The 26,110-nt window shown below is 34.8% G+C and overlaps 1 protein-coding gene across 2 annotated transcripts in view; it reads left to right on the top strand.

Annotated features, from left to right (window-relative positions):
- PDLIM5 (PDZ and LIM domain 5) overlaps positions 1-21,185 on the top strand; it is a 202,678-nt gene extending 181,493 nt beyond the window's left edge. For both annotated transcript variants that reach the window (XM_028117814.2, XM_028117813.2), the window contains 4 exons: positions 12,772-12,952; positions 15,374-15,494; positions 18,393-18,508; positions 20,841-21,185. In XM_028117814.2, coding sequence (XP_027973615.1) covers positions 12,772-12,952; positions 15,374-15,494; positions 18,393-18,508; positions 20,841-20,930 — 508 coding nt within the window. In that variant the 3' untranslated portion in view covers positions 20,931-21,185. The remainder of the gene's footprint in view (positions 1-12,771; positions 12,953-15,373; positions 15,495-18,392; positions 18,509-20,840) is intronic.
- Positions 21,186-26,110: the final 4,925 nt, after the last annotated feature.

The following is a 26,110-nucleotide window of genomic DNA, read 5'->3' as shown; positions in this document are numbered from 1 at the left end:
AATTTTAAGACTCAAAGGGACCCTGAAGATCATTTATCTGAACTTCATTCTTTTACAAATTGTAAAAGTGAGGACTTTTCATTTAGATGAAAAATAACTGGTGACATAAAATAAAGAACTTTGAGCCCTAGAGAAAAGAAGATTGGATTTTCGAATACCTAAGCACTGGAAGATATAATTACCTTCAGGTCTATTCATAAATGCTTTCAATTTTAGATTAGGTTGTAACCTGCTTTTTTAAAATATTTTTTATCCAAATCTGTTTTATTGTCTCTTACGTTCCAAGAGGGATAAAAGGCCCAGAGATCTTAAGTGAGTGCTCTATATTGGTACTTAATAAACCTCTGAGTATTTCTTAATAAGTGGTTTTTAAAATGTTAGGAGGTATCGATAAGAATATTGACTGCAGGGATTCCACCAGCAGGACCTTGTTGCCTCTGTGAGTTGCCTTGTTGGCAGTAACAAATGGTAGGTTGAAATGACTGCTCAGGCTCTCTCCTTTTTTTTAATTTATCCTGTTTTAAAATAGTTGAAACAGTGGCTTCTTTAAAGTTGAATAAGGTTAGGACTTACCTGCATTTCCTCTACTCTATTACATAGTTATTGCTTAGGATAATGTTTCTAGTTAATACTTAAAACAGAGCCCAAGAAGCCTCAATACTTTATTTAAAAACCAAATATAAATACTCTTTTCCTTGACCACTATTAAATAATAAATGTGTCAAGGACACAGCACACAGTACATGATTAAAAATAAAACAGCTTTTTTATTTTAAACGTTCATTTGTAACATTCCAAAAATATAGTGAAACAGAAAGCAAAAATAAAAATTCATACATAATTCTACCTTACAAGATAACCACTAAGAATATTTGAGTTCACACTTTTAAAACACAACACATGTAAGGACAGGTGTTATTTTACAGAAATGGAATTATAATAACAATATTTTGTAAGCTGTTATTTTTCACTTAAGTGTGTTTTCCATATTGAGTACCTGCTTAATAAGAATTAGCCAGTAGCAGTGGTGGTAGTAATAATGATTATGGGGAAAAGGAGAAAATCAGTGGAGGTTTCCCAAGTCTAGACAGTAACCAGTACACAGAAGGCATTTGTGAATATTTTACCTGAACAGGTAGGTCATGCATGACTCCATACCCACTTGTTTAAGCCATAATATCAATTGGTTAGAGTCACTTTCCTAACAGTGGGACTGTAGGGTTACTACCTTACAGAAATATGTAAACTAATAGACTCTAGAACGGTACTGCTTTGTTCCAATAAATAAAAGTATGTTTTTAATTACTAACTGTATTTAGTTATATTTTTAGGATTAATATTAATAAAATAAAAATAAGTTCTAACTTATTATTTCTATAAGTTATGCTACTTCGGTCACCTAGACTGGTAGTTAGGGATGCTATATTCTGGATAAAAGCACCCTTTATGGAGTCACTGCTATTTGTGTGCTGTTGTAAGCAATTACTGGATAAGCTAACAAACTGTCAAATCCTATCACTTGTTGATTCATGATTATCAAATTCTGTGACATCCTATAATCATCAGTACCAACGCATGTAAAAAACTTAGTATGGAGAAAAGACAAAGATCTAAATAGGAATTACATTCCTACCCCTCCCTGCCTACCTTGGCTTCAATTATAATGCTAGGCCAGGATGTAATTTTCATGCACGGTCTCTATTCCATGTGAAATAAATATATATTATGTTGATAAGATGAATGGCCATCACTTACTGTTCCTCATCTGTTAAATTTTATATTGCTCTGGATTATCCCATCACTGTTTTCAGTTAAGCATTAAAACTTCATTTACTTAGGGAAGTTAATAGGAACAGGGATTAGTTCATGTCAAGATCATATAACAGTAATTAACATAGCACATTTGCTTGGTGCTCAAATGCTAAAGTAGCTTGAATAGACTGTAGTCAGTTTAGAGACCCCGTCAAAGCATAATTCTTGTTCTTGGCCTCAGTGTCAGTATTGCTTACGAAAGCAAGGACACGTTTAGATCAGGTGACATTCACTTGGACACCTGTTTCAAAAACAAGCTGTAGTTGCAGACTTGATACTTTGAATACAGAATATTGTAACCTGGTGAACTTTGGGAAGTTTAGGATCATTTTATAATTTATATTTCTTATTTTCTACAGTATAATTTATATTATTTGTTTATAATTTGTATTGTTTTATTATATATATATTCTAAGCATCTCAAATTTTCAAAAATTTTTAAGTGAAAGCAAACTAAGGCAAAGTTTATTTTAATTTTTTTTTTAGCAATATTCATTGTTTTGGGAAAACCTCAGAAAACTTAATCACTGAATGTTAATACTGAACTAGTTACCTCTTATAACTAGCTTAAGGAACATTTTATTTGGACATAATGCTTAACATTTTTTGGTTTATTTGAACCTTGAAAAGAGTTATGAATGTTGTACCTAAATAGACATCTTTGATTAGTTAGTGGCCTTTTATAGATAGATAAGAAATTCTACTGAGGCTTTGATTAAGTTTGCTCTGGAACATTTCCAATCCATTTATGATAGAAGTACCATTTCTTTGACTCTTACACTCGTGAATTGATTGACAGCTGGGTGCTGGTATAAAAGGGAAACAGAAAATCAGGTTAATGTAGCCAAAACCACATTTTAGTCTCCCTGATAGAATGGGTTTATGAAAACTCTAGTTTATTTCTTGACTGTTATATCTAGTGGCATTAAAATCGATTCAACACTTGTGTTACCTGGAGTTGACTAAACTATTCCCTTTTAGCTTAACATCTTTGTGAAAGAAGTACAGGATTTATAGTGCTTGAATTTCTTCTTAGCTATGGTATGCTTAAAAGAAATAGCCTCAGTGCTGTTGTTCTGTATCTGCCTGCAGGATAGCACCAGAACAATCACGTTGAGGCAACCCATGGTTTATTCCAGTGAGAGAGATTTTTAACATTACTGGTCTGTTTCTTGCCAGTGATTCTCAAACTTTCCTCATACCGGGCCATCTCAGTTACCCCAAGGAGAGGCCAGCAGAGGTTTTTGCTTGTTTCACTGTGCATTTCAGTCTCTCAGCATTCCTTTACTAATAGGTTTTATTTATTCTCCCTTTTGGTTAAAATTTCACTTGAAAATAAAGTTTCTGGTAATGCATTAGCCCCTGAATTTAAGGAAACAACCAAAGACACAGAACAAGTTTTATGAGCAAGACATATAGACCAATATTTCAGATTTACTATAGTGAAAAATTGGAAAGAACACAGATGTTCAGCTAATATCATGGTGCCATTAAGATCGTGGTTTTGGATAATAATAGTAATTGTTTAATGTGTTCTTAGCATATGTCAAATGTGCTAAGAGTTTTACCTGAATTCCCATTTAATTCTTTATAAGCTTGTGAGACAATTACTGAAATTGCCTCAGTTTTGTAGATGAGAAAACTGAGGCACAGAGAAGTTATGTATTTGCCCAAAGTCACATAGTTGATAAATGGTAGAACCTGAATTTGAGCCCAGATCTAACTTTAAATTTATTCATGTTTTAACTACTACTTAGGAAAATATTTATAGTATTATGTTAAGAGGAAAAAAGAAATATATTTTTTATTTTAAGTATGATTCTAATTTTGTGTAAAGAAAATGTATATCAAGACATATTAATAAATATGAATACATAACTTATGAATACATATACAGTCATATATGTTACTGTATTAAATAAGGAGAAAAACAGCTTAAGCAGACCTGCCATAACTTGAGTGCAGCAATGTACTTTTCTTCATAATGTTTGAGTATATAAGAGGGAGAAGAGAGTAAATAATAGATTGAAGAATTAAAAATTCTTACCTCCCCACCAAAATGACTTTGTGCCACATATATGCATTCTTAGACTCATAGATGACCCAGGGTTCATTTTTCCAGTTTCTCATCTAATGTAGAAATGTAGTCATTCTGTAAGTAAACACTCATTAAGTATTTTTTGTACCACCTACTTTAAGCACCAGTGAGACAGAAATTAAAGACATATTCCCTTCCCTTCAGGAAGTTACTGTTACAGACCAAATCTGCTCTTGGTTTACTCTGTGCCCACACGTGAAAGTGGTTGTGACTGGAAGGAAACCCACAATCATACTAACCAGATTGTGTCCCCACCAAATTCGGATATCGAAGTCATCTCAGGTGGTATTCTTAAAGAAAAGATTGGACACAGAGATATATGGGGGAAGACCATGTGAAGATACATGGAGAATATGGCCATCTATAAGCCAAGGGAAAAACCTTAGAAAAGAGGAACCCCGCCAATACCTTGATTGTCTGTCTAACACTAGGTGAACAGATCTGGGCTCCAATTTAGATTCTACCATTTATTATCCATGTGATTTCTAACCTTCTAAATTATGAAAAAATAAATTCCTATTGTTTAAGTCACCCAACTTGTGGTACTTTATTAAGGCAACCCTAGCCAAATAATACAGTTATACTTTAGTAAAAAATACAAACAAGCAAATCAACAACCATATTGATGTAGTAATAAGTCTAATAGGGATACATCCAGAATCCTGCTGGTGCAAAGAGGAGAGGTGAGGATTATCTAGCTTCAACAAACCACTTTTATTTGAAAGGAATGGCAAGAAATAAGGTTCAATAGTTGAAGTCTACTTATAAAGTCTACTTATAAATGAGAGGTGGGCAGTCTCTTATAAGTCTATTTTATAAGTCTACTTATAAAATAGACTATTGAATCACAGACCTGTACCTCTGAAACAAATAATACATTATATTTAAAAAAAAAAAGAAGAAGATAGCAGGAAGGGAAAAACGAAGGGGGAAATGAACCATGAAAGACTATGGACTCTGAGAAACAAACTGAAAGTTGTAGAAGGGAGGAGGGTGGGGGGATGAGTTAGCCTGGTGATGGGTATTAAAGAGGGCACGTACTGAATGGAGCACTGGGTGTTATATGCAAACAATGAATCATGGAACATTACATCAAAAACTAATGATGTAATGTATGGTGATTAACATAACATAAAATTTAAAAAATAAACTCAATAGTTTTATATGACAAATATCCATTGAAAACTTAAAAGTGTTAGCTGTTAGGGTGGTAATTATATTAGAATAGATAAACATATCAAGCCACCACATTATACATCTTAAGCTTACACAATGTTATATGTCATATCTCGATTTTTAAAAATGAATATAAAAAAAGGAAAAACTCCTGTGCAAGTTGCCATACTGGTACTATAATATATAAAAATTAAGAGACAGTTCCTGTTTTCATGTATTTTATCATCTGATAGAAAAGCCAAAGCCCTGGCACAGATAACCATAATATAATAACGTTAAGCATTGTGAGAGGTACATCATACTCTCACAGTAATAAAAGAAAGATATATGTATTGCCCTTACATCCATAGTAAGGAGTCCTGAATCACGGTACTTATGAAAATCATGAGTATCTATAGGGTTGTAAATTGTCACAGTTGTAAAATTGAAAAATTAATCTTGCCTCAGGAAAATAATATTAATAATGGAAATTCATGTTGGTGATTTCATCATATGCTCCTTCTAATATCCAGGTCTCTCAGTTCTCTGACATCTTCTACTTTAGTGATCCCTCCAGTTAACTAAAGCCACCAATTTTCATTCCTTACCTAGACCTCGTCTTTACCATTAACTACATTTCCTTCATAATCTCATTTCTAAGCAGCTCACTCTACTTCAAGAACCACTGCCTATATGTCTCCATTCTTTCCCTATTACTTCAACTCTAGCAATCCTTTGACCACTCCCTGCCTCCCAACACCTCAAATTAATTGATCCAAATACCTTTTTACTGTACCTTGGGTCCCCATATCCTCATTTCCCTTCTTACCTAGTCTGAATTCCATAGTCATTAGTCAGTATCCTTTATATCTCCTCAATTCCATTGCCCATCTCTCATTTCTTCGTATTCACTTTAACTGAAACCACTAGGCCAGATAAAATCTGCTCTTGGTTTACTCTGTGCCCACACGTGAAAGTGGTTGTGACTGGAAGGAAACCCACAATCATACTAACCAGTGTCACTTTAAATTCATGACTATTAATCTCAGGTGTGTTCTTAATAGTGACAAAAATCTGCTTTATTTCTCTAGTATGTTTACTTTTCCACTCTCTCAGAAGCCACTTTATATCTTCTTTTTTCTCCTTAAGCCTCTAATAACCTATTTCCCATTTTCACTGTCAGCTGATGACCTTGATTCTTTTTTCATTCTTTTATGTAGGAAAGGCAACAGAAATGTAGGACATAGAGAAAAAAATAACGAAATGGCACTCATAATTCCTAACTTATCAGCTATTACATTAAATGTAAATAAATGTACATTAAATGTACATTCTAATTGAAAGAATTGTAGTGTAGATAAAATCATGATCTGGCTATATGCTGCCTATGATAGACACTTCAGGTTAAAGACACAAATAAATTGAACTAAAAGTATACAGAAAAATATACCATGTAAACATTGTAACCAAAAGAGAGCTGGAGTGACTATGTCTATTAATATTAGATAAAATAGCTGTTAAGAAAAAAGGTGTTGAAAGAGAGGACATTTTATAATGATAAAAAGTTCAATCCGTTAAGAAGGTACAACAATTATAAATATATATTCACCTAATAACAGAGCCCCAAAATACACAAAGCAAAAACAGGCAGAATAGAAGGGAACAATGATAAATAATTCAACAATAATAGTTGGAAACTTTGGTATCCTAGTTTCAAGAACGGATATAACAACTGCACAGAAAGTCAACAAAAAGCCTTGAACAACACTATGTACTAGACTCAACAGACATCTGTAGAATATCCCAGCTAACAACAGAAGGGCATAAATTCTTCTCAAGCACACATGGAACATTCTCCAGGATAGACTACATGTTAAGCCATAAAACAAGTTTCAATACATGTAAAAGGACTGAAGTCATACAGAGTATGTTCTCTGACCAGAATGGAGTGAAATTAGAAATATATAAGAGAAGATTTGGGAAATTCACAAATATGTGGCAATTAATATACTCTAAACAACAATCTTTTAATTAACTCCATGTCAGCTTATTGGGGAATTCACATTACATCTGCATAATCCTAAAGTAAACTAGTTACAGGAGTGATGTCCCATCGTCTTCACAGGTTCCACCCACACTCTAGAGTAGAGGATCATACAGGCCATGTACATCAGAAGGCAGGTATCTTAAGGGCCATATTAGAATCTACCTAACATACCATCTCCTCCCCAGTCTCCCTCTTCTTGGTTAGTGGTAGCTCTATTCTCTAAATTGCCCAGACCTCATGTGATCTATCAGCACATCCTTTTGGCTCTGGTTTCTAAGTATACCCAGAATTTGAACCTTTCTTCCTGTTTGTACTACTGCTACTACCCTGATCCAAGCCACTATCATTTCTTACCTGGGATAATGAAGTTGTTTACTAATTAACCTTTTTGCTTTTGCCCTTGCCTTTTACCTGTCTGTTCTCCACACAGTAGCTAGAGTAAATCTTGATAAAACATAAATCAGATCATGTCACTCTTGCTGGAAACCCCATAATGCTTCCACTTTTGGTGGAAGTCAGAATCCTTACAATGGCCTAAAGGCCCTACACAGTCACCCTCACCCCACCACCACCTCATTATCTCTCTGCCTTATTACCTGGTAATTTCCCCCTTGTTTCCTCTGCTCCAGGCATACTGGCCTTCTTGCTGTTTCTCAGACTCCCCAGGCACCTTTATCAGGCCCTTTGCATTTGCGGTTTCCCTTGCCTGGATTCTCTTCCCCTGGATATCTGTGTAGCTCACCTTCGTCTCCTTCAGGTCTTTACTCAAATATCAGGGTATCCCTGGCCACCCTGTTTAAATTCCACTCCCCCACCACCATACACAGTCTCCCTATCTTCCCTCCCTGCTTCATTTTTCCTCCTCAGCACTTAAAATCTAACATACCTCCCCCTTTTTTTTAATTGTTGCTTGTTGTTTCTCCCTCATGCTAGAATGGCAGTTCTGTGTGAGCAGGGCCTTTCCCGGCTTTATTTCCTGCCATATTTTCTACTCCTAGAGCAGTGTCTGGCATATATCGTTGTATTTAGTAAATACTTGTTCAGTTGATGAATGAACTTTTTAAAAATATTTGGAGGAATGTATGTTTCTCCAAGTTGAAATTATCTCTCATTCATCTTAATATATAGAAACACATTTTCCTGTTTTGTGGATTTTGTAATAACCAATATAAATAATTGAGTATAATTATCTCCAATAGACTTAAAGAATTATCGATTAATATTACTTTTTTTTTAGAACTTGTCTTTTTTATTCACTGTTATGGTCAGGCTCATTTACTCATGCATTTATTCTTGAACAGTGAGTCATTTGTGACTTTAAAATAGAAAGCTATAGTTGACCTCACAACATTTTAAATGCAGTATTTTAAAGGGCTTACAATAAGTAAAGATGATACTCAATGAAGGTGGAACTATATTATTTAATGCTCCAAATTGGAAAGTTTGGACGTAATTTACTGGAAACGAAGAATTAAGGGTATCAAAAATGCAGCCCTTCTAAATTTTAGGAAGGATTATTAATATTGCTAATTTTGAGTATTATAAGTCTTGCTAGTGTGTTTTACTATTATGTTCAAGTGTGTTTCATTCTCTCTTACTCTCTCTTCTTGCGTGTATCTTTGTATTTTTGATTGCGTATGCACAGTTTCTTCCAGTAAGCTTTTCTGTTTCAGAAAACTCTTCCTTTGGTTCTGTTGTTCTTGGATTCTTTGCTCATGCCAGGCCCTCCCAAAATTTGACCATAATATAAAACTGGTTTATACATTTTTATTATTATATCTAATTAAGTGGAGTATCAGATTCCATTTTCATTTTTGAGCATGAGTGAGTTTTTTATGTGGCCTTGTTTTTAACTTTTGTTCATTAACTTTTGATTTCTTAGTTTTTTTTGTTTTTAACTTCTATTGACACAGTAACTTTTGGTCAAATACAATTTTTAATATGTAGTAGCTGGGCCTTGGAGAATTCCAGCTTTACAGTTTCATCCACATGATCTTGGGAATGTTAGGTAGCTGTTGATATTTTCTTCATCTATTTGTAGAGCTAATTTCTGTCACTGAGCTTTATTATTCGATTTAAATAATAGAGAAAAGAAGCAAGCATTGGATTTTGAAGCTGTATCCCTGTTAGATTATGCCAGTTGAAATTTGCAGTCCTTCTCACCTTCTCACTATATGTTTTCTTTCTCTGTTCCTTTTGACATCTTTTCCTGCCTTTCCTTTCTTTTTTTCTTCTTTTTCCTTTTGGCATAAGTCTCACAGAAGATGAACAGGGTAAAAAGTTTTCATGAGATAGGATAACCCTTCTGTCTCGGCCAGTCAGGGCTTTAACTCTTTCCCGTCCCTTCCTTTGTCAGTCCAGGAGTATTTGGGAAGGTTCATGGGGTAGAGTACAGTAAGAGGTAGAGGCCTACTTAATTCCACTTTGAGTTCACAAACGGAAACCTAGTCCTGCCTAGAATAAGAAGAACTTCTTCAGTGTTAATCCGGTGTTAATGAATTTGTTAAATCAATCTCTGCTAACACAGAGAAGAGAATACTCGTTATATGTAAGAGATTTTAGTGTTTAATCTATACATGACTTCAAGGGCATGAGGGGAAAGATGCTCTTTCAGCCTGGTTGGGGAATACCTGGCCAGCTAGGCCAATACCTTCACTGAGCATGTTTAAGAAAGGAGATCTGGCAGGAGCAAGGGTCATTTTCAGTTCAGTTTTTAAAGGTGCAGAGGGAGTTTCTTTACTGTTGTTAAGACATTTCACAATTCAAATTTGATAAGGAACTAAGGAAATGTCTTAAAGATATTATTTTAATGGATGATTTAATTAAATTTATTTGCAGTAGAAACTATTCTAGAAACCTTTTAAAAAACACTTTTAGAAATACATGAAATATAAGAAAATGTCCTAAATTATAAAAGGGTGCAAAAGAAGAATGAAAATCATGAGTGGGACCATTAAAAATGAAGACCGGACAAAAATTTGCCATTGAGACTGGACAAAACCTATAATGATGACCTACATACTTGCCTATGGTTAGACTAAATTCGGCTTTAAGCCTTCTAGTGGTCAACAAAAAAAGAAAGTTAATTTTTAAATTTACTGTACAATGAGTAAAAAACAAACCTATTGCTCAGAAGAAGCAAAACTGTTCTTGTTACAAAAACCTGAAAGGACTTTCTCCAGGGAGTCCACATGAAAATGAGCCTGTGTGATCTAACAAATAACACTCTCAACAGTAACTTAGAGGAAGAGCAAGGGTGACTGTTACAGATCTATGTCCTATGACAAGTGTCAATGCAGACTGATGGTATCACGCTGAGCACCAGTTGGTTGGTAAGGGAATAATTCTGTGGAGTGGCTCAGGCCCAGTATGCTGTAAGTTGCAGAACCTCCTTCTCTGCTGGTCTGACTTGATTTCAACACATATTTTATTAAATCTAGAAAATGGATTATGTGTTCCTGAATCAGTTGTTCTTAAATGTCTTTTTTTTTCCTCAGATGAATTTTGTTAAATATTTGGTGGCACTGATAGCCATGTTCCAGTAGTAAAGCTCTTTCTTTACTCCAAGGCCATACAACACTTTGATAGAGTGTGGAGTTTGAGGTTGGATTGACTTTTGCAATCTGGAAAGCTAAATAAGGATACTGGCCTCAAGGGGCCATCCAGCCTATGGAGGAGCTGAAGATGTGCCCTAATAATAATAAAAAAAAATTCAGCCTAACAAATCCTCTGGAATGTGCCTTAGTGTCCCAACAAATGGTAGCAAAGTTCTACCATCCCTGTGTTGTGGTCACAGTAAATTTAACCTGGCAGATTTTCCAAGCTTATATAACAGATACCCACTTGGTAGAAAAGCTTCGCACACTCATAAAACTTTGTCTAGCTTTGAGCACTGTGACTCCTTGGTTTATCTTTGAAGATAAACTACTTGCCAAATACATACTGAGAAAATGAGAGGAAGGAACTTGTTGAGTAGGACTCTTATTCATAATCCAGTTAAAAACTGAGGGACAACCTACCCAAAGTAACATTTGGTTACAGACTAAATGATCTATAGCCCTTTTTTCCTGTCAGGAATTAGTTAACAAAGACGTTCCTTGTTAGTGATAACAAAACTTATGGCGCCCTAAAGCTTAAAAAATAATAATAAACTACTTGTCTCAAATGCTAAGAGAACTGCATGCTCTAGCTGATAAGAGTTGGCATCATGTTATTAATAAAAAACAAAAAAAATAAGTTAAAAAATGGGGCTAGAAAATACCCTCTTATACCTCACAGAACACATTTTTATCATTCATCAAGAGCCTTTTTACTTTTTGACTCTTGCAGAATTAGGTGCTGGTTCTGAGTAAACATCAATGTATTTGCAAAGAATTTTCCAATGGGAAATAGGTTGAATACTGAAGGTTTGTGTTATTGTCAAAGGCGAAAAAGTGCTCCGATTTTGTGATGCTCATCACTGTGACTTTTCCTGTTAATAATCTGCCTAGAAGTCAGGCAACCGTGCTTACTGACAATTACCCTGTGGTCATTTAGTGATAATAATTGACGGTAATGAGATGAAAAGCAGAATATAAGTTGGCCACACCAGTGTGCTAGAAATCAGGAAATTCAGCTTCTGACCTTCACTCAGTCAGTGATTTTATGATATTTGTCATATCTTTTGAACATTTTGTATCTCAGCTTGTCCATCGGTTAAACTGAGTTTGAAATAACTGCCCTGGTCTATCTCACAGGAATGTTGCCTGGACAAATTGGATAAGTGTAAAAGTGCCTTGGAGGTAAAGCCACTCTGTGTATAGAGATTAGTGTGATGGAGCTACTGAAAAGTATGTTGCAGAGGCTAGAATGGTTCATTTCTGCAGGCTTCATGACTAGATAAGGCTTCATAATGGATTCCTGTCAAGCAAACCAAACCCATCTTATCAGTTCATGACTGTATAGTATTTAATGGAAAAAAATCTCTTTACAAACATTTGTTACCTTGATACAAATGTGCATTAAAAATCAGTCCTGTTTTAATTAAATAAAACCTTCCTAAGTAGCTTCAAAGCAGTCTCTAATATCTAGTTGACAGTTTCCATAGTCTATTTGGAGGGATCATAAACATTTGATATGCTTAATAAAGTTGAGAAATAAGTAATGAAACAATGTGTGGGGAACAGAAATGGATTGCAGTGTTTCCTCAGGTAATAATTGCTATGAGTTTTAAGACTCTGACATTACCAAATTGAGATTTCTCTTTTGTTTATTTTATAGAAATATCAAATTGTCATCTCTGCCTAAGTCATATGTTTTTTCCTGGTTACTTCATTTTCTGTTGGAGTTAACATCTTCATTCTCAATCATAATCATGATACACAGAGCCACTTGTTGCAGCTCAAAAAACATAACCAAATCTCTTGAAGATGGAAAAAACGTGGGGGAAATGGCCTTCCTCAAAAGAATCCCTTAAGTGCTTTTTACTCCTCCCTCTTTTTCTCATCACATAAATGCTCAGAGTTCCTATGTAAATTTTACAGCACCCATGTTTTCAGCCCTTGAGAAGGATAATTGAGCAAGTATTTAATTGTTTGGATGTTGCATAAAAGAAGTTCTGTCCAAGCTAACTTAAGAAACTTTTATTCCCCAGCCAACTTGATCTCTTTTCTTCTGGCAGGGGACCATTCCTAGTGGCACTAGGGAAATCTTGGCATCCAGAAGAATTTAACTGTGCTCACTGCAAAAATACAATGGCCTACATTGGATTTGTAGAGGAGAAGGGAGCCCTGTACTGTGAGCTGTGCTATGAGAAATTCTTTGCTCCTGAATGTGGGCGATGCCAAAGGAAGATCCTTGGAGTAAGTATCAGAAACCTCTTTATTCTGGGTGAGCTTTAAAGCACAATATGAAACCCTTCCATCAGTTTTCCTTTTTATTTTCTTCTTGCTTGATCCCCTCTCTGTTTTCATCACTGTTTATTATTGTAAAGCAAAACTAAATAGACCTCTGTAGAAGTATATCGGACTCATGGGGTTAAGTTGTCTTTGGTTTTGTCTTACTGAGTGCTTGCTTGTCTGGTGAAAGTCTAGCCACTGTGGGGAAAAAATAATTTACTGTGGGTATGCTACCTCAACAGGACCCTGTTTGCTCAGGAATGAAGAGGTCACACAGGACCACACACATCAGAGTTCTCAGAACTGACACCTTCACTGTTTTAAATTAAATTCCATAGCTTTTATAAGAGCAGCATTTCCCCATTTGTCAGGGTTCAAGCACAGGGCACAGATCTCATGAAATATATAAAACATGAAGCTTATAAATGATATATTTTTCTTAAACATGTATAATGTTTAAAAATATAACTTATTTTATGAGCATATGCATGTGATAGAAAAATCTAAGCACCTTTTTTTTTTCTTTTCAAAAAGGGAGTAATTTAGGAGTCAGATATATAATAAATAATGATGAATGAATGAATGAATTTCCTGCTCTGGAATATCCAGTTTGCAGTTTACAAAGAAAGGGTCAGTCATTTCTTATGGGTGACCAGGAGTTGGAATTTTATTTTAGAAGCATCCAGTGTGCCTGGTCTCATACGAAACTCATACAGCTAATACAAAAGATGGAAATAGCATTGCCGAATTCTAATATTCTCTCTATAAAAATATAATAATGAAACTTTAATTCATATCAGTTGAGAGAAAAGTTAGTATGAACTATTGAGTACTTTGAATTTCAGATTACATCTTTAAATGGTTCTGAAATTTTGAGGACACTTAAATTGTAACTATACCACATGAAATATTTCTATATTATTAATTTGTACAATATGTTGGGAACAAAAGAGTAGAATGATACAGGCTGTAACTTCCAAAATGACAAATAATAAGACTCTTTTAGTATATAAATGTATTCTATAAATTCTAGAATAATTAGTAACACAAAGTCAGGTAACAGTCTTAGAACTAAATGAGGTTCTAGGAAATGGAAATCATATCCTCATTGCCTTAGAGATGGGCCGGAACTTCACTACAGAGACAGAGTCTATGGATTGTGTTTTAGTTGTTTGATTTCCTATTAAAGAAGCAATAGTAATCTGTCTTAAGGATAGAAAGGGAAGTAAATGCCAAAAGCCTTGAGAAATGATTTGGTTCAATGTACATTTGTTGTACATGTTCATAGTAATCTTTTTGGATCTAAACAACTGCCATTCCCAGTATCCTTCAGTAGTGAACTGTCGTGTTTTCTAAGGCTAATAATTTACTCTGTATCATTTTATTTTATTTTAACAATTTTTATTATTAAAAACATTTCATTCTACAGCAGTTAGAAAATGTAAAGAAGAAAATTAAAGTGACCTATATATTTTACCAATCCCAGATAATTCCTGTTAACCTTAGGATGTATTTTCTTCCAATTTGCTCTTTATAAGTAATTCATGTACAAAATTGTAACCATACTTTATGTGTAGCATCCTCTTTTTTGTGATCAATGTTATGGAAAGAGTAAATTCCCATTTTATTAACTGTTCTTCAAAAATAATGTTTAATGGCTCCATCTGTCTAAATCTAAAGAAATGATTCCTTGCAAAACCAGCTTCTCAAGACTTCTTTTACTAATTAAAATCTGGCCCAAGTCTTTGATATTGCTATTTTTAACCATAGAGCCATTGTTGATTAGAATCCATACTTTATGGTTCAAACTTTAGACACTCATTTGAGTGTGTACTTAGTGTAGTCACAGCTGATTTCCAGAATCCTAAACATGTGTTAAACTGATTGGATTACACTGATTATGTTATTGCTTCCATAATGCACGAAAGCACAGGTTTGTTTTAATTTTCAAATGTTTTGCCCTTCCTCCATGACATTTTCTTTTTTTTCCCTCCATGACATGTTCAAGATAATACTATGAAACCTTTGTAAGTTAATGTTCCCTGACACCCTTTTGAGAGAAAGCAGAATGTTTCATAGGAAGCACTTATGAAATGCTTACTTTATTTACCACATATATAATGTTTAAAAAACACAATAATCATTCTTTAAATAAGTTTATTGATGTGTATTTATGGGAAACACACATATTATATAGTGTATCAGTTTAGACAATTTGTGAGTCTGTCTTTAAGTATCATGTTACTTAGAGGAAAAGCTCACGGTAAAGACAAAGCATGTGTCTACCTTGGGTCAGTTTAAATAAGGCTGTGTTGGTACAACTAGTAAAATAAGCATTTGTATATTTTTCATCTTTCTTTACATCCAATTACCTTTCTGTAACAGGAAGTCATCAATGCTCTGAAACAAACTTGGCACGTTTCCTGTTTTGTGTGTGTGGCCTGTGGAAAACCCATTCGTAATAATGTTTTTCATTTGGAGGATGGTGAACCCTACTGTGAGACTGGTAAGATCCTAAAGCTGTTAGTTTCTTAAGTTTTGAATAAAGATAAAACATTAACCCTTATATTACTATAAAGTTGAAAGGAAATATTGGGCAGAGTAGATTTCCTAACTATTTTAGGGGCATTTAAAGCTACTCTAAATATATAGCAAAAAACTATGGAAAATTTTTATGTGACTTTGCCGAAACAGATAGTCCCAAATTCATCAAGAGAAATGAGCATATAAGCATTACCTAGTAGGAAAATATTTTACTTGAATCCCTAATAGTTTATGAATTCTACCAAATTGTGGCGCTTAAAGCCACCTCTTATACTCTGACAGCGAATTTTGTGTGGTTTTAAACATGAGAAATGATCAACTTTTGAACGTGATATTGATTTGTTCTTTAAGGCAACTGTCTTGACAATAAATTGGAAGTCTTTTATTACTCTTACTTGAATGGGAGGGTAATCTTGGCTTGTGTTGTTCCCTTAGTAAAATTATTTTTAATAAACTGAGCTCTAAGGACCAATCTACTACACTTGTCCTATTACCTGAGTTCTGAACCCTTCTTTTCTTTCCCAGAGGCTGTAAGTGAACTTTCATAACACTCATTTGTTATTATTACTCTTACTTAGGTATTAGTACCACACATGTTTCAAAAAATAAAATATTTTCCCTTTATCATGCTTATATTCACTACCACTGCATTTCCACTGTGGAGTTTTATTGTCGATCTACCTTGATATTCTTCAAAGTGTAGTGCTGGAGGAAGGGAATACTGCACACTAGTTAAGTTAAAGAGCAGTCAACTTCTAATTTGAGGCTAGTCAGCATCACTCGGACCCTTTTTTGCTCACTCAATTCCTTTTAGCTCCTAGGCAGGACCAATCTAGATCTATGCCAAATGATCCACCAGGAAGCTCTCTGGAAATTCGAGTGAACTATCCCATCTATGGTCTATTTTGGGACAGGATGGCTACAAGCTGCCTACCCTGATTCAATCAGAGTATTTCACATTTTGTAATTTCACCTAATTCTTCCAAGAAAGAGCTTGTTTGTTTTAAAACTGGCAGATAGTCCCTATCTAGCCAAATACATACAAAACTATTTAGCCTTAATATCGTATTTAATGTAGTCTAAGAAGTCAGATTTTTTAAAACCCAAAAATTGCTTACAGAAAGGGAAAAATGTTGAAGATTTATTTAAATGTCATTTCTAATCAACTTGATCTATTTTTGTTGTATTTGTTTAACCTCCCACATTTGTTATTACCCAGACTTTCCCATCCAGTAAATGCCCCACTCTCCACTATCCCAAAACCTAAGATTCTCCTCTTTACCTTGCTCTCGCCATATCCAGTCTAATTAGTAAATTCTAGCAGTTCTACCCCCAGTGTATATAAATTCATTCATTTCTCTTCACCCCAATAGTCAGAACTAAATCCAACTCACTCTCTTTGCCTGGACACTCTAATGATTAGAGTGTCCAACTGAAATGATATAGCTTCTTTCCCCCCGACCCTCAAATAGCAGCTATAATATTTTGTTTCAGTGTGAATTAGATTATGCTTGATACCTCTTGGCTTCCACTTGAGTAAACACTATACTCTTTATTAGGCCAACCTTATCTTCTACCACCTTACTTTCTGTCCCTGAATTCTAGGCATTCCTAGCCCCTTTGCTTTCCTGAACATGCTAAGATTCTTCCTGCCTCAGGGCTTTTGTATTTGCTGTTTCTTCTAACTGATCTGTTCTTCCTCAGCTTTTCTGTGGTGATTTTTCCTTTTTTTGTCAAGTCTCGGCGCAGCTATTACCTCCTTAGAGAAGCCTTTCTTAACCCATCTAGTTAATGGAGTTTACATACTTCCCCCAACTATTCTGTATCACATGACTATTTTCTTCATGGTTCTTGTCACAGTCTGAAATTATTTATTATCACTTATTTTCAAAATGTAATAAGTGACGACATCCTACTCCCAATGAGATTGTAAGCACCATGAAGAGAGCAGCCACATCTGTCTTCACCACTCTACCTGCTGTCAGTGCCGGGCACATAGTAGGACTCTGTGAACATGTGCTGAGCAGATGGTGCTATGGAATATTGAAAATTGTTAAGAGAGGTAAATTAAGTTGGAAATGAAAGTCTACTTTCTACTCCAGCCCAAGTTGGAGTAAACACAAGTAGTGAGAGTAGCTGCATAAAAGAAAATTGCCAGTAAGTTCTAATTTAGTAATAATAAAGAAACATCTCATCAATACTGCTTTCTTCAGAAGGAAATCCTATTAGTATTTTATAACTGTAATCTCTGTCAAGTAAATGGTGTTCTCTGGCTAAGGATTTTCAGCATGAAGTCATAAAATTGAAAGGAAATTGCAGCATAAGAATAGTGGTTAAAACTGTTAATGATACAGTCCAGCTAGAAACTCAGTCATGGCACTTATTTATGGAAGTTTCTTGTGACTCTTTTTTTCTTCCCTACCGAGTCAGATATTCTATGAAATGTGCTGATATCAGATATTCCTTCTTGATTTATGTTCTTTAGTCTTATTGTTGCTGGTATTTGGAAGCTCTCTTGTCTTTTGTTAAAACAGTCATGTCTATTGATAACTTATCAGGGAACAGAGTTGTTCTTCATAGGTATTTGGACATTTAGGTAGCTGGAGATAAGTGAGAAGTATTATGTGGAAAACTGGAGTAAAGGACGTTAAGTTATGTAAATAACATTTACCCCAAAGGTAACCTGAAACATGTTACATATTGTCAAGCCAAACATGTCTTCTGAACATTTTTCAGTTACTAGTAACTTTATCTTCATCTTCTCATTTAATTCCAATTTTGTTGCTTTCTAGGAACTATTATTCTAAAGCTTTGTCATATTTAAATTATGTCTCCCCACCCCCACCCTGCCCCAATACAGATTATTATGCTCTTTTTGGTACCATATGCCATGGATGTGAGTTTCCCATAGAAGCTGGCGACATGTTCCTGGAGGCCCTGGGCTATACCTGGCACGACACTTGCTTTGTATGCTCGGTAAGTAAACTCTTTATTTCCAAATTAGAGGAGCGCAGTATGGCCACTTTTAGCCTAAGCACTAAATGGAAATAACAGTTCTTGTATCTTTGCTTTTTTTTTTTTTAAGGTTTTATTTATTTGAGAGAGAGAGAATGAGAGATAGAGAGCACGAGAGGGAAGAGGGTTAGAGGGAGAAGCAGACTCCCTGCCGAGCAAGGAGCCTGATATGGGACTCGATCCTGGGACTCCAGGATCATGACCTGAGCTGAAGGCAGTCACCTAATTTTGAAAGTTGTTCATTGAAAGTTCTGACATTTTTTGAATTATTTGGCACAGAATAAGATGCTTTAGAGAAAATCTTATTTTTAATAAGTTTGTGTTTATAAGGAGAAACTACATATTTCTTAAAACAGTAAAAGTCCTTTACATTTTTTTAAAATTCTGTTTTATTGGGGTGTTTTTAGTAATTTTTAGAAACATGGGTACCTGAAATAGAAACAAACAATTCTAATCAGAGGAGGAGACAAACCATGAGAGACTATGGAGTCTGAGAAACAAACTGAGGGTTCTAGAGGGGAGGGGTGGGAGGATGGGTTAGCCTGGTGATGGGTATTAAAGAGGGCACATTCTGCATGGAGCACTGGGTGTTATGCACAAACAATGAATCATGGAACACTACATCAAAAACTAATGATGTAAGATATGGTGATTAACATAACATAATAAAAAAAATTCTGATAAAAAAAGAAACAAACAATTCTAAAAATCTATTGTTGAGTTAAGAGTGGAAGCAAACTCTGTGTTGATTTGCTTCCTTCCTCAGCAATAATCCATGAATATTTTTTCTTTTTAAGACTATAATAGAATGTAATGATGTATTTACCTATTTTGTTTGATATCTTAATATTTTTGGTTTTATTTTTAATGATGAGGATAACTGTAGAGATTCACATTTACCCTAAGACTTTTATTTTTAATGATTTTATTTATTTATTTGAGAGAGAGGAAGAAAGAGCGAGAGAATATGCATGAGTAGAGGAGAGGGGCAGAGGGAGAAGCAGACTTCCTGCTGAGCAGGGAGCCCAATGCAGGGCTTGATTGCAAGACTCTGAGATCATGACCTGAGCTGAAGGCAGACACTTAACTGAATGAGCCACCCAGGTGCCCCCTTAAGACTTTTTTTAAATTTAGAAAGTATATATCCAATAAAGACACTCTGTTCAGATGTTTGTTTTTTTTATTAAATTTAATATATCTAATAGTTTTCAATACCCACCGTATGAAGGGAAAAAAGTAATGTTAATTGAAGTCAAATGATTACTCCAGACATTACCTGGTTGACTATTAAATTCATCTTGTTTACCTCTTCCATTTCTTAGACTTCATGAGATCTATAAAATGCAACAACTTTTAGCGGATTTGCCTTCTCCTGTTCTCTGGTAGAACTGTTTTATTATACTATTATACTTCATAAAGGCAATAGGAAAGACAAGAAGACATAAATGCGGATAGTAAGTAGACCGTGTAATCATCCGGTAGCCAGATGTTGACCAGGGTTTTTACTATAAGGAACAAAGAAAGGAATTAAAAAGAATCCTCAGGTATTCTGTGCTGATGTATTTGGGAGCTTGGGAATATTGGGCAAAGCAATTGTATTGTGTCTTCATTTTGAGTGCTTTGGTTCCCTACCACAGGAGGCAAATTTAGAGCATTGATGAGCATTTGAGAAGAGAAATCACATTTAATGTGACCTCTTTGTTTTCTTATTAGGGCCTAGTAAAGAAAAGTAATGATCAGTGATTTAAAAAATTAGAATACATTTGAGGAAAAAGTCATTCTTAATTGCTTTTGAGAAATTACATGAAATATCATAGTAATCATTACATGTCAGAGTGTCTAATACAACCAACAAAAGTGCTTTGTCTTTTTTTATTCTCTCAAAGTTTTATTTATTTATTTTAATTTTATTATGTTAGTCACCATACAGTACATCATTAGTTTTTGATGTAGCGTTCCATGATTCGTTGTTTGCTTATAACACCCAGTGCTCGATGCAGTACATGCCCTCAATGCCCATCACCAGGCTAACCCATCCCCCACGCCCCTCCCCTCTAAAACCCTGTTTGTTTCTCAGAGTCCACAGTCTCTCATGGTTCGTCTCTCCCTCCGATTCCCCCTCTTCATTTTTCCCTTCCTTCTCCTAATATCCTCCGTGGTATTCCTTATGTTCCACAAATAAGTCAAGCAGAGAAAGTGCTTTGTCTTATCCACCAAGTGGAAAAGTCATTTTCCCCTTTTAGGCATATTTGATAAAATAATGATATTCTTTTAAATAATGCTTCTTTTTCAGGTATGTTGTGAAAGTTTGGAAGGTCAGACCTTTTTCTCCAAGAAGGACAAGCCACTTTGCAAGAAACATGCTCATTCTGTGAATTTTTGAAAGTCAACAGTTCAGGCAGGGGAGGAGAAGAAATTCGAAGAGAAAAGAGGAGAATTGGAATTACCAATTAATTTTTAGATTTAATGTTTATGGGAATTTTGAAAAATAATAGTGGCCCTGAAGGGATAAATTCCAGCTTTAAAAATCAAGTCTGTGAGGAAATATTTGGCTTCATAAAGTAAAGAGACAGTTTGGCATTTATGATTACTTTTTTCCTGTGTTTTCTGCCCATAAAATAATTTTTATAAAAACCAATTTCCTGGTTAACTATTAAATTCATCATAGAATAAATTAGTGAAGAATTAAATTTTAGAATAAAAACCTCTAAAATCTATGCTGAATTAATTATACTTTCTTTCCTTGTTAGGTAGTTCTGAGTAAATCTGTAAAAGGCAATGAAAATTGCCTTACACTCTATCAATAAGTAAAATGTATTTTTAAAAAAATAGTGCTTGTCTTTAAAAGAGGAAATACGAGTTAAACAGAATTTTTTATCAGTAGTAGGTGTCAGTTTTTAAAAACTGTATGTACTTTTTTTGTCTTACTGATCAATCCAGTAGGAAAGACTAAGATTTTCCATCAGAATGTGCCATGCCAATAAGAGATGTTAACATATTTCTCTCATCCACCCCCCACAAAAGCTACCACATTGCTTATAAATTTCAGATTTTTACCTTTTATTAAAATATGGCCATTTCTATTCATTGTGTATGTTTTATCACCTATATTAGTCAAACTCCCATTTTTTTCCCCTTCCCTCATGCTGAGGTCAAGAGAGTAAGTAGAAAAGAGTGAGGTTAGGAATTATGGGAAATCAGAGGAGGACTGTATTCAAAAATTTTTAAAATTCTCCCCTTTTCAGATAGTGAATCCATTAGATCAGTTTCAGATTTGTACTACTGACTGATAAAGGTTTGAGAACTCTCTTTGCAGAATAATTTTTTCTTTAGTTCTACATTAGAAAAGTAAAAGATTGGCTTGGGGATGTGATAAAATCTAAGGGTTTTTTTTTTTCTTTTAGTAGTTCTCTCTCAGTGATAAATAAACCACTTCCAAATGTGATCACAAAGTTTGGAAAGCTTTTATTCCCAGAGATTGTTAGTATAGGAGGGGAACGTGATCAGTTACTCAGACTGGCTCGTTATTTGTTTTCTTTATTTGGGGAAACAATTATATAGATAACCCATGAAGACAGAGCAACAATTGTGAAATTGTGACTCCTAATGATATTTGCCCAGTGAGAAAACAGATTATGACATTTGATAGTTTTTCCTTTGTTTCCAGAATGGATGAAAGCCCATGATCCCACTAAGTTAAAAATATCAATGTGTCTGGGGCAAGGTGCTTTCAAAGTTGAGACAGAACCCCAAGTCCTCCCTGCCCCGTAACTCATGAACGACTTCATTTCCATTGTGCACATGTTTGTTGTAGAGGGAGGTTTTAGGCTCTAATATTTGTTTAACCTCCCTAAGAACTTTTCAAGGCATCTGTACTGAAAGCTGTTAATTTATGGTCTAGCAGATTTATATTATATGCAGATAATAACTAACTGGGAATCAAAGCATGAGAAGGGTCACGTGAAGTGGCTTCACCAGTAGCAACCCTGAACTACCTCCTCACCCTGCATCTGTAGGGAGGCAGGAAGTTTTACTTTTGAAATAAAGTCCTGGAACTGAATTGTGCCCTCTTTCTCATTGCTGCTGAAACCACCCATAGAGTTCATGTGGGTTGTCATATAGCTTCATGTCAGTCTCTTGCTTTACACGATACAAAATAAATTGGTGATTTTGTTTGGATGTAGTAGAGATGATTTTTTTTTTTTTTTTGGTTGTTTAGTTTTGCCTTTGTAGAATCTATGCCAAGATAGTATTTGAAAAGTCAGTGACATTTGGGTATTTCCTTTCCAGAATTTTATTTGACCTGGATTTCTTATTAAGTTATATTACATTAAGGATATCATTTTTATTAGACTCTTCTTTGTGCACATTATTTCATGGAGCATAATGTTGCATTCTTCTAAATTTTATCCCTAAAAAGAAAACATTGCTTCCTAATTTATCATTTTGTCTTTGTGCTTTGTCCTTCTCCTTTGTGGCAAAGCTTTCTATCTGTTCTAAAACAGTTAATTCTGTGAAATAAATATTGACTATAACCCAGAAGAATCTCTGTATTTCCCAGTGGAGAATGAATGCCGTATTTAATACCCCAGCGTTAATCTTTTAATAACTGGCAGAGCACTTTATTCTTCTGGTGAGTTCCCTGAATATTTATTTTTCTGATTATAAATATTCTATGTCAGTAGCATTTTTTTTAATTATTACCTCTTTCCTGTAGAGCATTTACTTTTAGTCTTTCTTGATGTATATTTTGGAATGCTGTACTTAGTATAATACAGATTAAAATTACAGTATCTAACTCTTAAACATTCTTTACTTGTATTTCCCTGATTCAAAGTATTAGTGCTAGTTTCCAATTTATAACATTTTTCTAGACTTACAAGGGCTGAATGTTGCCCGCTAGAGTGGTAGCCTAGACAGGATCCCTGCTGCTTATGCTTATCATAGCATACATATTTCTTGTTGATTCAGGTTACATTTAGAGTCTAAAGCTAAAGCCTAGTCATTTGGTCACAGTATGAGGACAAACAGAAATAAGAGTTTAAATCTTCAAAATATTAGGGTAGCCTATGGTTAAAATTATCTAGAACAAAAATGTTTCCATGGTGCCATTTTCAAGGGGTAGTATATCAGGACCACTTTTATAGAAAAGTCCTTCCTCTCCCTTGTTCAAGTATGAATCTAGTGTTATATTCACAGTTTTGTGAGGTTTGGAGCTTTTTAAATCATCTCTGTTGAAAGGAGAGGCTTTTCAGACATAAGGGAAAGGAAAACAGTGAATAATTTGACACAAATCTAGTGCGGCTTCAGTTTGTCATCCTTCTCCTCCAAATGTTTTAAGATATTCGGTTTGGATTCTCAAAGTATCATTTGCCTTATCTGTTAATCTCTATTTTCTGTTTCTTTACATTTTTACATTTGTATACATCTGTACTGTTTTGCTTTTGGATACATTTTCTAATTAAAAACCACGTGAGAAATATAATCAGTGTCGTTATACCTTAATGTGCACATAATAAATAAATGGCTGCAGTGATATAAACAAGCTCTCCTGGTTTTTCTTTTTTGGGTGGCAAGTGGTTTTCATTGGAGTCATCATGGGAATAAAATAGTGTTCACAGGACAGGAAAAGAAGTAACGATTCTCAGGAGAATCCCTCTTTTATGATATTCACCTATCAAAATGTCCCAGAAACAAAACATTTGAAAAGATTGTCACATTTGTTCTACCTTAATCCATTTTTATGCTCTGCATGTAGCATGTACACAATACGTGTTTGTAAATTAATACATAAATAAGCCCCATTGTTTTAGAAAATATTTATTGCTGAAAGTGTTTATTGAAATAATCTGTCATACCAAGCACTGTATTGTATCATATATCATATTGAAACAACATAAGTCATCATCTACATTTTCATGCTTTAATCAACCAGGTTACATTACTTCATGGTTAACTCATCCCGATCTCATTAGTTAACGTTCCTATAACCAGGTAGGCTCATCTATTCCTCATTTGTTTATTGGTTTGAGTAAGATTTTTTTTTCCAACTGTATAAAGTTAAGAGGAATGTTTCTGTTGCAGGCTGTATATTGGAAATAAAAGACAAATTCAAGTCTATTTGCTCACAGTATATTAAACTCCAGAAGCCAAACTTATAAGGGCATCAAGACTGCATTTGACATTTTAATAGCTGCTGTTTGGTTTCTATCAATCACGTCATTGCACATTAAAATGCACCAACAAAATAAGAGATCTGTCATTCCTTCGTTAAGAAACAGTAATCCAGTGCAAGATTTATAGGCTTAAGACTCAACAGTGTGTGTTCACAATAAATCCCCATTCAGTGCTCAAACCAGAAACAAGCCTCCCTGTCGTTCAGTGTTTTCTGGTCAAAATGTCCCGAATATAAGATTATCAAAGGTTTTCTTACAGAACTACATATAAAATCCTTTTTGCCAGCAAAAGCTTAATTTAGGTTGGCGGTTTCCCTTTTTGAGTACTCTCAGACAAGATCTTGGTTATATCAGAAACACATAGGTACTGATGTATTATTAGCGGGCCTGGTGTTAATTAGGGAGAATTACCAGAAATAGTTTGCTTCGTGGGAATTTATTACAGAATCACACTTGACTGATGGCAGAATAGGAGTTGCTGAGAGAGAGCAGCTCCCACTCATAACCACTAATTAATAGGGTGCCAAAATTCCGCAGAGAAGGTTTCATCCCAAGTGTGGGAGCCGCACAGGGAAAATGATTCCTTTGCAGTATTTAAAATTTAAAAGAGGAAAGGGGCTAGGACGCATGGCTACCCAACAGAAATCTCAGACTGATACAGTTTTGTGTTGTACTTATGAATGAGAGCATTTAACTTGGGAAGCGCTGAGCCCAAAAGTTTGTGAAAGAATCCCTTTCCCTCCAAAGGTCAAAAGTAGCCTGTATATTTATTATACTGAGGAGATATGCAGAGGTATTTTTAATGTGGCAAGTGTCTGATTCCCTCAACTGTTCATTTTATGAGGAGAGTTTAGAACAAACCATTTGTCTTTGGCGTAATATTACTGAACTTTTACTCTTTATTCCATGATTTAGAAGCTGTCTGCGTAGGTGGTGAGATTACATCAGTGATTAATAAGAAAGGTGTGGCTTCCACACCTTGAACCCAGAGTTGAGGAAAAACAAGGTGTGTTTAGTGATTGGCACTAAAGGCAGAGTACTGGGGGAGGCCTATTAATGAAAGTTGGCCAAGAAGGCAATTCTTTTCCCTGTGCTTGTAACGGCGTGTAATCACATACAATAAAGCTTGGAACCATTGCTTAGTGTGGAAGAATAAAGCATTTCCATGTCACAAAACCACTGATCACTGGCCTCAGGGAGAAAAATAAAACAATTTATAATTCACAGAGAGTATAATTTTTCAATTTCTCTTCAGGCAATATAGTTCCCAAGGAAAATGACTTCTGTTTCAGGCCCGTGGACTGACTGACATGGTCTCTGATGCATCCGTGTTTCAAAGGACAAAGTTTCTGTTTGATAACTGGGTTCCAAATTAGTTTTTCATCAT

Source organism: Eumetopias jubatus, unplaced genomic scaffold (assembly GCF_037043125.1).
Source record: "Eumetopias jubatus isolate StellerSeaLion01/CBP00866 unplaced genomic scaffold, mEumJub1_p1.0 scaffold_2, whole genome shotgun sequence".
Classification (NCBI taxonomy): domain Eukaryota; kingdom Metazoa; phylum Chordata; class Mammalia; order Carnivora; family Otariidae; genus Eumetopias; species Eumetopias jubatus.
The sequence above is the reverse complement of the archived record's forward strand: the minus strand, read 5'-3'. Positions and strand labels throughout refer to the sequence as shown.